Source organism: Hibiscus syriacus, unplaced genomic scaffold (genome assembly GCF_006381635.1).
Source record: "Hibiscus syriacus cultivar Baekdansim isolate YM2019G1 unplaced genomic scaffold, ASM638163v2 tig00111835_pilon, whole genome shotgun sequence".
NCBI lineage: Eukaryota > Viridiplantae > Streptophyta > Magnoliopsida > Malvales > Malvaceae > Hibiscus > Hibiscus syriacus.
The window spans coordinates 900,953-914,008 of NW_024063193.1; the positions used below are offsets into that span (position 1 = coordinate 900,953).

General features: G+C 30.6%; 1 protein-coding gene across 1 annotated transcript; it reads right to left on the bottom strand.

Moving 5' to 3' along the window:
• Positions 1–11,763: 11,763 nt before the first annotated feature.
• Positions 11,764–12,743, bottom strand: LOC120171736 (AT-hook motif nuclear-localized protein 25-like). Its single transcript, XM_039179389.1, has one exon. It carries the CDS (start codon positions 12,662–12,664, stop codon positions 11,864–11,866), a length of 801 nt encoding a protein of 266 aa, XP_039035320.1. The 5' UTR covers positions 12,665–12,743; the 3' UTR covers positions 11,764–11,863.
• Positions 12,744–13,056: the final 313 nt, after the last annotated feature.

Here is a 13,056-nt window from a genome sequence, read left to right on the forward strand (position 1 = left end):
ACCTTTAGTAGTAGAGACCCTCGTGATAGTGGATGTACCTTGAGTAAATGGTTTAGTATCATTGATGGCATAGTAATATTACTTCTCTGATTGTACTTGTTAGCATGCTAATTTTATTAATACATGTAATATAGTAGAGGTATTGTGTGATGTGAGGCTTCTAAGCTCAGTGTTTGGAATGTGTTTTCGTTCATAGGTTTCATATTTCGTGGAGTACGATTGGACTATAATATCATTAGAGGAGTCTCAGTAGAGTACCAGAGTACAACGATGTCAGCTTAGTGGGCATATAGAAGTCTTAAGTTGAAATATTTCATCTTGTAATATTTTAATTATTTATTTTATTTATCAAGATTTTAAATTGGGTCCTCGCTTTTGTAAATTGTTATGGTTTCATACCTTGTGTAAATATTTTCAAAGTTAGTATGGTTTTAATGCTAAAATGGTTAGTCATTTTGGTGATTCTGTATGACACTCGAATCTGTGGATTTGGGTGTTACATTTTTCTTTATTTGTCGTCATTTTTTTAATTAAGTTTATTTAACCAAATTATGTAGTGACACGTGTCACCACTTATATGGATAAAAAGATAGAAATCAATCTTACTTCTAGCCTGAATTGAAGTTGTCTTTTGCATGAAAAACAAATCACTCAACCATTGAGCTAAGCTAGTCATTTGGTTAAATTTCATCACATTTTGTATTTAACTTATATAACAATATCACCACAAAATCAATATTTTTCGATGATTATAAGATTTAAATATGAGACACTTTAAATTAATCACCAAATGCTTAGTCACTCAACTATAGTGTGAATTTTGTTTATTATACTGAACTTGATACTTATATCATTATTAAATTAAAAACTAATATATCACTTTATTTAGAAATAAAAATAATTAAATAACTTATAAATAATTATATGAAATAAATATAGAAAAATTATATTTATAAAAATATTTTTTTAATTTTTAAAATAATATTATATATTTGAAATAACATTATTTCAAAATTATCTATTTAGTTTTAAATAATTTTAAATTTAGGATAAAATATATGTTTAGTATACAACTATCACTTTAGTTCCGTATAATATTATTTAAAATTAAAATAGATAATTTAAAATAATACTATTTCAAATAAATAATTTATATTATTTCAAATAAATAAATAATATGATTTTAAAAATTAACTAAAAATTTTTAAAATATTTTCATAATATTATAAATATAATTTTTAGAATAATCTAATATAAATTTGATAAATATATATAAATAATTATTTAATTATTTTTTAAAAATAAAGTGAAAAATTATTCTTTAAACTTAATAATGATATGAGTAAGTATTACGTTTGAATAGGCCTGTAAATGAACTGAACATTCAACGAACCGTTCATGAACCGTGTGGCGGGAAGTTCGTTTATGTTCGTTTATTTATTAAATGAACGAACATGTATAAGATTTTGCGTTCGTTTAATTAAATGAACGAACACGAACAAATGACTCGTTCGTTAATTTACGTTCGTGAACGTTCGATTATATGTTTGTTTATATTCGTTCATTTATGTTTGTTTATATTTGTTTATTTATGTTCATTCATTTATGTTCATTTATGTTCGTTCATTTATGTTCGAACAGAGGGCAAGTTGAATATCTTACGAAGATTATTGAAGTTGTTTGGATTTCAAGAAGATTGTTTTGTTTAACAAATTAACTTCAATAATTTATTATGTTCATATAGCTTATTTATGATTTATGTATGTTTTTTTCATATTCGAACAAATTAACTATAAAGTTGTAGGTTATATTAATGAATTTTTAAGTTGTTATTCTTGTTGTTTACTTTTTTTTTAAATTCATTTGTTGTGTTCGAATAAGTTTGTTTTTTGTGTTTGTGTTGTTCGTTTATGTTCTTTTATTGTGTTTGTTTATGTTCATTTATTATGTTCGTTTATGTTTGTTTACGTTCGTTTATGTTCGTTTATCATTTAAATGAACGAACAATATTCCTTAATGAACAAATATGAACAAAAAATTTTTTTTGTTTATGTTCGTTTATTTATTAAATGAACGAACATGAACATACCTCCGTTCGTGTGCGTTCGGTTCGTTTACAGGCCTAAGTTTGATATAATAAATATCGATTCACATTATAGTTAAATGACTAAGCTTTCGATCATTAATTTAAAGTGTAACATATTCAAATTTTATAATTATCGAAAAATATTAATTTTGTGACGATAATATTATATAAGATAAATATAAAATGTGGTGAGTTAACTTAATTTACTAGTTTAACTCAATGCTTGAGTATCTAGCATTCCGTGTAAGAGGTCTACGTTTAATTTATGCTAAGAGCAATAATACTTTCTTTTATTTTATTCTCGTAGTTTGTGGCACGTCTCTCCATTTAATTGGTTGAATAATATTAATTAAAAAATACTGACGGAGAAATAGAAATGTAATGTGAAAATTGAAAAAAATGACACATCATGTCACATCAACATTGTTGATTTTGAAAAAAAGTAGGTACTAAAACAAAATAAAAATGATAGTGTAAGTACTAAACATATAATTTACCCTTTTAATATTTACTTAATAAAGACAATTTAGTTAGTCGTGTGTTTTGGTATATGTTGCGGTGTACGATGTGTGTTGTAGACTTATCCAAGATTATATATATATATTTGTCTCGAGCCGTGTGAAGCTTTTACGCAAAACATCGGGTAAAGTTTTTGATCGAATGTGAGATTTTACCTAAAAATCATGATTTTTAGGTCTTGTATAAATTTTTATCTTAAAAAATCGGATCAATTTCAGGTCGGGTGGAACCTCTCTGACCCCAGATCAAAGTTAAAATATTTGGGTCGAGTTCAAATTACCCAAAACATGACTTGATTTGAATTCAACTTTTCTTTTCTAGATGTAATTATCATTTAATAAAATTATTAAACATCATGTAAACATTGATGTATTATTATGTGATAATATTATATGATTTAAATGATAATTAATGTTGAATTTAAATAAGATAATAACTTAATTTAAAAATAAAAGTTATAAATAAATTAAAAGAACAAAAATAAAAATATAAAAACCTTTCAATTATTTATCTTAATTCTCTTAAAAATATCATCCCACTTCAATGGACAAAGGCTAACCAATACACTAAGGTAGTGTTTATTTTCACTGTTAAAGGTCTTCAAAGCTCTTATGTCTGCGCCGTACAGACCACGCGCAGACATTGGGCTTCGCAGACCGTTTGTGTTTTAGAAGACAGAAGATCTTCTAACGTCTGTGCATCCTCTTCTTGGCGCAGATGTGGTCTTATGTCTTCAAAGCTCTTCTAACCTCTTCAAAGAACATTTACTTTCTTTTAAAATAAATTTAATATTTTATTTTTATTTATAATTCAAATATTATATATAATTTTAAATTGTCTTTTTTATTTAATTAGTGGTTTTATTTTTTTAATTAAAAACGTTTACATATAATCTTGTTCTAGTGGTCTAGTCTTAAACTTTTCATGTGGTATAGGTTCAATATATAAGGTATTGTGTAATTCATGACACAAACATCCAGCTTGGTTCAATAGTAAGGCGTGTGCAAACTGATTTATATTTTAGTAAGGATTGATTTATTTTAAAATATGAATTGATTTATTTTAAAAAATTTATTATTGTAGTTGTATGGATTATTTAAATTTCAGTATTGTAAAACTAAAATTATTTAAATTTCAGTATTGCAAAACTCTTTTAAGTTTAAAAAATCTTTTTATTTATATTTTAGTTTATTTTAGCAGTCTGCAGACGTTAAAAAATAAATAGTCTTATTCTTGCAGACTGCAGACTTTTGGTCCACCTCTTTTGCTGCATATGCCTGCAGATGTGGTCCACAGACTGGAGACTTTTTGCCTCTGCAAAAACAAACACCACCTAAGCCATTAAGCCCATAAAGGAGTTTCGTTGCCTTTTTTCCAAGTTCAAAATACCCAAAAATCCAGGCTTGCCCGAGACAACCACTTAACCCAGCAGGTCAGGGCTTAACTTGGGAGCTTGGTCTTCAGTTGCATTTGGTAAAGTTTTTTAAAAGTTCTTTTAGTTAAAAATTTTGTTTTATAATTAAAATTAATGTTAATTATTAATGTTAATTTGAAAATATTTAAAAAAAATTACGGTGAAAATAGTGGTTTCAAATCAACCCAAAAACTAGGATTTCTAGCTTTTTCATTTTCAACTTTGTGTTTGGATGCAAATTATAATTTTACATTTACTAATGAATGAGCTTCATTCAATTATGTATTTACATTTTATTAATAATTTAATACTAACATCATTAAATAATAATAATAATAATAATTTATTTTAATTATTTAAAAAATAAATATAATTTATATATTAAAATATTAATAATGAGTTATATCAATTATATTTTTATTATAATTATATTTTATTGATATTTATTGATATTTTTGTTATAGTTTAAATTGATATAAGTCATATATAATAATATTTTTTAAATTTAATATAGTCTATATTGATATAATTCATATGTAAGTTTAAATATTTTAATTTATAATAGTCCCGGATTTAAGGGTGTTTGGGTTGGACAATGGCCAAGGGCCTAAGATGGGAAGAGCCCAATGTTGGATCTAGAAATAGTTCTAGAGAAAAATTAAAAAAAATTATTAATACAAAAATAGAAAAAGAAAAAAACTTATATATTGTTATTCCCTCATCAATCACGCACACCTTTATAAAAAATCCAAAAAAAACACTCTTAAGCTTCATTCAAAGACCCTTGAATCAAGGTTGCTTCATCACTATCATCAGAAACTCTTCGAATTCTCTGCTTTCTCTCTCTTTTCAAGATCCAAAATTCAATTCCTAAATCTCTACCCACCATTAAACTCATGAAAAATTTCTTTATTTCCTAAAAAATTAAATCATTATTAACATCAAAGTTCCTAAACCTTCTCCTATCAATGACAACGGGAATTTTTTTTCTTCAATTTAAATAGGGTCAAATCACAATTGAATAATGATTCACTCAAAAGTTGTATCATCAATCAATTGAAGTTTACAAGAAAGATTGAGACTTTAAGGGTTTTAGACCTGAAAATCTATTGGGCGGTGGTGAATTGGCGGTGTTCAACCGACGGTCGACAGTGGTTGACTGATTGTATTGGGCATTTTGAATTAGGAATTTTTAGAGTTTCGATTATTTCGGATTGCAATCAGAGGAAACTACTGACGTTGCTTGCAATTGGGTTGTCGGCGTGTCGCTCTATAGGTGTTCTCGTTTCATTTTCTAATTTTTTTTCTTGTAATATGATTTTAGTGTTTGATTTATTTGTTATTTTTATGTGCAATGTTGCCTAAAAAAATTTATCTGGGAGTGAAAAAAGGAAAAGAGAAAAATGATTGATGAGTTAATAAAATCACAGCAAGGTGTTATTGACAAAGTTGTTGTTAGAAATGTAGTTCATGAAAATTTGAATCACCAAAATGAAAGTTTACATGATTATGTCAATGACAATTCTGAAATTGATCGTCCAAATGAATATAATGATATTCAAAATAAGTCTAATTTGCCAAATAATGTGCCAAATGTGTATAATATTTCTATTGATATTGGCATTAATGTAGAGGTTGAACAAACAATTCCTACTAATTATGACATTGATGAAGAACAAGCAATTCCTTCTGTGAATTTTTATGATCCCATCAATTGGTCAAATCTTGATAGCAAAACAAGAGACATTATAGTTGAAAAGGGGTCTATAAGATTAAGAGTTTTGAATCTTAACTTTCCTCTTGATGATAATAATAAGCATTTTTCATATGCTTATTTTTCTAGGAAGATGATCAATGGTGAGATTAGCAACATAAAATGATTGGTTTATTCTGAACATGTTGACAAAGTATTTTGTTTTTGTTGCAAGTTGTTCAAATTTTTGGTAACAAAAGTTTGTTAGAAAATGAAGGTTTACATGATTGAAAGCATCTTATTGAAAGGCTATAAAATCATGAGAATAGTATTGAGCATGTGAATAATATGATTACTTGGAATGAAACGAAAGCAAGGCTGGATAATAATGAAACAATTGATAAAACCTTGCAAGAAGCAATTATAAAAGAGAAAGGTCGATGGAGGCAAGTGTTACTTCGAATATTTTCAGCTGTAAAATGCCTTACTACTCATAATTTGCCTTTTAAAGGATCTAATGAGAAACTATATCAAGATAGTAATGGTAATTTCTTAGGATTGATTGAAATAATTACGTAATTTGATGTGATAATGCAAGATCATGTTAAATGCATTCAAAATATTGAAATTTATTATCATTATCTTGGACATAAGATTCAAATGAATCGGTTTCCCTTTTGACACATAGTGCGAAAAGTTCTATAATCAAGACTATTAAAGAAGCAAAAAAATATTTCTCCATTATTCTTGATTGTACCTTGATATTGCTCATCAAGAACAAATGACTCTAATAGTATGTTGTTTGAATATGTCAACAAATAAGATTAAAATTAAGGAGTACTTTTTAGAGTTTCTGGAGGTGGATGATACATCGAGATTGAGACTTTTAATTGAATTGCAAAATGTTTTAAAGTCTCTTGATCATCTTAATGTTGATTATATAAGGGGTTAAGATTATGATAATGACTCTAATATGAAAGGGAATCACCAACGTGTACAAAAGCGCCCCCTTGAAATAAACCTGAGAGCATTGTATATGCCTTGTGCTTGTCATAGTTTGAATCTTGCTCTTAGCGACATGACACATTCTTGCACTAGAGACATATCATTTTTTGGAATTGTTCATAGCATATATACATTATTTTCTGGTTCTACAAAAAGATGAAAAATTTTTCTTTACAATGTTTCCGAGCTTACTTTGAAACGTTTATCTAATATTCGTTGGGAGAGTTGAATTACAAGTGTTAAATTCATTCGATTTAAAGCTCCCCAATTAAGATTTATTTTGTCATTTTTATATGATTCTTGTGGTAGTGATGCAAAGTCAAAAGGTGAAGCTGAGTCTTTGTATAACGCACTTGAGAGTTTTGAGGTTTTTTTTTGTTTAAGTATTTGATATAAATAAAGTAAGCAAGGAATTGCAATAGAAGTCCATTTGTATTAACACCACCATAGAACAAATTAACGGTATGTTGTCATATTTCGAAAAGTTGAGAGATGAAGGTTTTACTTCCAAAATGAATATTGCTAAAGATATTGCACTTGACATGGATGTAGAGCCTATCCTTCCAGCAAAATGTCGTGTTATTAAAAAAATATTTTGATGAAAACAATGAAGAGGATGATCAAAATCTATCGTATGAAGAATCATTTAGAGTATTTTTGGTTGTTGTTGATATGGCAATCACTTCTTTAAAACACATATTTAAGCAACTAAAAACTTTTTAAACAATTTTTAGATTTTTGTTTGATTCGAACAAGTTAAAATCATTGGATGAAAAAGAATTAAAAGAATGTTGTATTACTTTTCACTCTACTTTTTCTCATGGTGATTCATCATATGTTGATTTAAATTGTATTTGTTCATAATTGAAAGTGTTACAATCTACTTTGCCAAATGAATTAATGTCAGCCAGTGAAATTCTTGAGTTTGTCAAATGTGCATATTGCTATCCAAACACTTCAATTACTTATAATTTTTTTTGACAGTTTCAGTAACTGTGGCATTAGCTTAAAAAAGTTTTTTAAAATTAAAGTTGATCAAAATCTACTTGAGGTCATCAATGTCACAAAAACGGTTGAATTGTTTTACAATTTTATCAATCAAGAAGAAATTTTTGAAAAAGATTGATGTTGATGTTATCATTAATGATTTTGCATCTCAAAATGCTCGTAGAACCCATTGTTATGATTTTTTTAGATTATGTATAAAATCATGGCATATGAGTTGCTTGGACATTTTTTTGGTAATTTTATTTATAAAATTGTATCATTTTAAACAACAAATTATTTGAATAGAAGTACGATCATATGTTTTTATTTTATTATATACTATTTTTAAGGGGCCTCAATCTACTATTTTACCTAAGGCCCAAAAAGATCAAGACTGAGACTGATTTATAATAAATATCTTATTTTTTAAAACTCTTTTTTTAACAATAATATCAAATAATTAAATTTTAAATTATACTTTCAAACATCACTTTTAATTTTTTTTTTTTGGATAATTCTGATTTTATTATCCAAATCAAGGTTTAGTTACAACCAATCCACCAATCTACAATGAAAGAATGAATCTGCCTACAAAATGATTGGTTAGACTATACCCCAAGCATTACAAAGCATTAAATTAGTACTATCAAGTCTATTAATATTAGTTTCCCTAAGACGGATTCCAACAACGTCTTTAACATCTTTGAGCAAGCAATCGATCGTTCTACGCCGTCCTTGGAATATTCTCTGATTTCTTTCCTGCCACAGAGAGTAGATAAAAGCAGTCCAAGAAAGTTTCAAAATGGTGGTAAGTAAAGACTTCCCTTTCCATGATGAACATGCCTTTGAAACCAATTCTTCCCATGAAAAGGAATTGGTATTCATCCCATTAAGTTTCAAAATTGAAGACCAGAGTTCCATTGCCAGATAACATTGCGAAAAGAGATGGTCCCTCGTCTTGTTTGAGTTGCTACAATTAACAAAAAGACCGTCAGTGCCAATTCCCATTCGAAGAAGTCGGTCTCTAGCAGACAATTTGTTCAATAAAGCCATCCAAACTATCAAGTTAAACTTGGGAATATGTAATGGAAACCAAATAAGTTTGTTCCATGAAACATTCTACCTTTTGAATCAAGTCAAATCCCAAATTTCCTTAACATTCGGTGAACCAGCTGAAATAATTGGAAGGGTTGCAACCCTTAATTTTAATATTCTGCTGATACTTCCACTTACATTTGAAGCAGCTCGGAAGTGCCAAAATTCCTACTCCTTAAAAACCACTTTTAAAATTTTATTTCCATTAAAAGTTATGAAAAAAAACTATACCAAACGACCCCTAAGTTTCTTCTTTGTTATTTATCCAAAAAAAAAAAGTTTCTTCTTTGTTCGTTCGTTAGAGGGGATTACAAAGAATCAAACACCTCTTTCCTTTAAAAAAACTTATGGATGATTCCAAGTCAGTTATGGAATAAACCGAGGCTGCTGTTGTAGCCGAAGCTGATGGTTTAGCTCCAATGGACACTTAAACAGAAGTTGCTGAAGTGAAAGACCACGCTCAAGTTGAAGAAGATGGGAAATTGACGGCTCAGCCGCTCGCTGACAACCCGGATTCTGTCGAACAACGAGCTGTTTCCGACCAAATTGATGGGAGAACAACTTTGAATTCAAACCCCCTAGTTTTACAAAGAGGATTTGAATTTGCTCAAGTAAGCCCTTTTCGAGTTTGTATGTTCATCGTGTTCCTTGTTTTTATAAAGATGAAGTCTTTATCTTAATTGTTCTTCCCTTTTTCATTTGACTAAAGGTTCTGGAGAGCTGTCATCAAATTGGGAGGCTATGAACAGGTTTGCTTCTGCTTGTGCATTATCAAAAGGCCACTAGTTTAATCGAAAGTGTAAAACTAAAATCGAAGGGCATATCAATCATTTTAAGTTCTTTGGTAATATGTTGCTTTCCTGATCCTGAATTTCGAGGGATGCCTGTGTGTACAGCATCTGCATGCACAAACTCATTGTTGTAGTTAGTTCTTACTTCTTAGTTGGGTCTTACTGGATACGAAAAGGCGATTAATTCAGTTTTATTGTTTAGTTAGAGTAACCAAAATAATAATTCACTTGCTTCTTATATAGTTAAGGACATGAAGTAGTTATGGACTTCCTTTCCTAATCGTGCCGTCGACTTTGTAGGTCATCTCATGCAAATTGTGGAGGCAGAGGCAGAGGCAGAGGCAGGTTAGAGAATCGTTTGATCCCCGAAAATAAGAATAACGACTTGTTCTCCAATTATTTGAGTACTGAAAGTCTGCATTTTTCTCCTATTAAAACTACTTGTTCAATTGTTGGTGATTCTGTAGGACGTTTTATATCGTGTGGGCCTGTGGGGAATCCATCAGGTCAAAAACTTCATATCTGCTAACTCGGATCCTTTTTTTTTAAGAATAGAATTTGTTCATGAAGTGCCCTTCTGTCCTTGTACCATGATTATGGCTAATTATTTTTGCTTTAGAGGAGTTATATGGTTTATTTACTTGTTTATTTGTTGCGCATAGGACCTGTACTACGTGTCTTGGACATTTCGTATCTTTTATGGGAAGGTTTGGCTCTAATTGCCGATTTCCGTTGATTATGGTAACACAGACATACTTTGCAAACTATGGCCTCATTCCCTATTCTTAACATTTATTTTATTTATTTGCTATTGTGGCAGTGGTTCTCCTGTATTCTGTTTACATCGATTTATGCAGGCATTGTTCGAGTATGAAAAGCACAAAATGCATGGTGCTGTGCTCCCTCAGTCTGTTCCTTCCCTCATTGAGCCTATCACGGTTGTTAGTCCGGTAAAGTTATAATTGTTTCTGATCTACTTTGCAGAAATTTCATCACCCACAAAAAATTTCATCTATATCCGCTCCATCCATCATCTGCGGGTGGAGCGGGTGGAGCGGATGAGAAATAGATGATACTATGAACAAAATCTATTTTTACATCCTAAGCTCAAATTCTTGTAACATTCATAGAAACCAAACATTGATACTTAAATATTCATAGAAACCAAAACATGAACAATAAATTTTCACCAAATTCAAACAAAAACAAAATGGAATAAAGTTTATATAGTCTTGTGCACTATGTTTGTGATACCTTTTTCAAGTGAATAGATGCATCATGTATAGTCTTGTACACCAAATATAATCTTCAAATCTTCATCAACAAACTATCACTTCTCAAAAGTCCTCTCCATCCTAGTATCAATAGGGATAAACTAATATTAAAAAATTAGACATATTTTCAATGTGATAAAAGTCAGAATTAAGAGAATAAGAATATTTACAATCATCTGTTTATTTTTTAATATATATATATATATATATAATATATATATATATATATATGGATGGATGAATATATTAATGGGTGGATGGATGCTGCGGGTGCTGGGTCAAAAAAATTTCATCCATATCCGACCCGACCCATCACCCGATCCATCCATCACCCGCCAATCATCCGTTTCACAGCGGGTTTTCATCCATATATTCGGGGCAGGTGGGTAGATAATTCACTCACCCATGGATAATTGCCAGCCCTATTTGTAGTGATTGTACTAGTTACGATTCATAAATTATAATTCATTTAAATTTGGTTTTTTAGTTAAATTATCTAAAAATAAGTATTTTATATTTAAAAATAGTGAAATAAATTTTAAAATACTCATTACCATTTTCTTCCACCTTTTGAAATTAGGGTTTTCTCATACAATGATCTATTACCACTCCTAATATAAATAGATATGTAAGCAATGAAACAAATGTTAATTCTAATTTTTCATAATAAGTAGTATTTGTTTTAGGGTCTAACATTTGTTCCTGCATATATATTCTATTCAAATTATGTCACATATGCATTCATAGATAAATATGCATTAGGTTTAGTTTCTTTCATAAAATATCTACTGTTAATAGAAATTAAGCATGTTTGGAAGGAGAGAAAATATTCCCAGAAAATGAAAAGAAAAGAAGAGACATATTATGTTTTGTAAAAGAACTCAAACTTACTGATCTGAATCATCAGAACTTGGATTCATTTGCTTTCTGCATTGAAATACAATTTCCATCGGCAATGAAACCATTACATTCTGCAACAATTTCTTCATTATTTGATGACTAAAAGGTAGGCCTCGTTGCAGTGCCACTCCAGCCAAATACATCACCTGGAAAAGGATAACTTCCCAAATTATAGAAAGGAACACCACCACCTCCAGCGCCGCTGTTAGTTGTTGTGCCACTGCCTCCATCAGCTAACTGCCCTCCGCCACCACTGCCAGTGACTCCAGATGACTGTGAAGCTGCCGGTTGCAGCTGAACTACTGGCTGTTGCTCTTGATCAAGGGGTAACCTATCATAAACTGCATTGGCAAATGATGCAGCCATTAATACAACCGGACCCGAAGCCATTAACGGACACGCCACTCTCCCTCCTACAACTTGACCCTGACCACCGGCGAGATAAATCGTCAAGCCACTAGCTCCTGGCGGAGCCGGTGGGGGAAGGGAGGTCCCGGTTAAAGATAAAATCTCAAACCGCCCATGCAGTGTTATAACACTCCCGGAAGGAGCAGCCGGTTGCCGGAGTGTAACATTCGTGACGGCGCCGGTGCCACTAAGCACACAAACACCCCGGCCACGCCGCCTCGCGTAGGTTGCAACTGAGTCGAATATGTCTGAACCGGAAGATATTTCGAACACATGGGATTTTAGTGAATTTGGACTGTCGCGTGTGACGATTATCGGTGGTTTAGGTTTATTCTTGGAGCCTGCTGGACGACCTCGTGGCCTTCTTCCTCCTGGAGTGGTGCCTCCTCCGCCACAATCGGTTGTCGCGCCACCGTGATCGGTTGCTTCTTTGTCTGGTGGGAGTAGCTGATGGATATAGCGAGAACCCGAACTTGAATCCAACCCGGACATTGCTAAAAAAATCCACTTGCTCACAAGCTCGAATATCTAACTTCGATCTGACCTCTTATTAAAACGAAAATTTAATAAAATAATTCTTAAAATAAAAATTGAAAAAATTCAATGAAAATACACCACCAGCTGTGCGTGGTGAAAGCTAGGTTTTTCTCATAATGAAAATTGGCTGTGCCGAGCGCAGATTATCTCCAAAGCATAATCTGGAAATAATTTGTGTACTTTACTTTGTACTTTTTACTGATTAAACGTATCTTCTCCTTCTTCTACTACTACTATATACTGTCTGCAAATTAACCTAGCTTTAATCTAGGTTCTTCAATAATTCAACAGAAACCCAGGTGATGAACAAATTAACAAACAGCAAAAACACATTAAAAACATCAAAA

Coding starts and splice junctions, on each gene's coding strand:
- LOC120171736 (XM_039179389.1), bottom strand. CDS start 12,664: ATGTCCGGGTTGGATTCAAGTTCGGGTTCTCGCTATATCCATCAGCTA.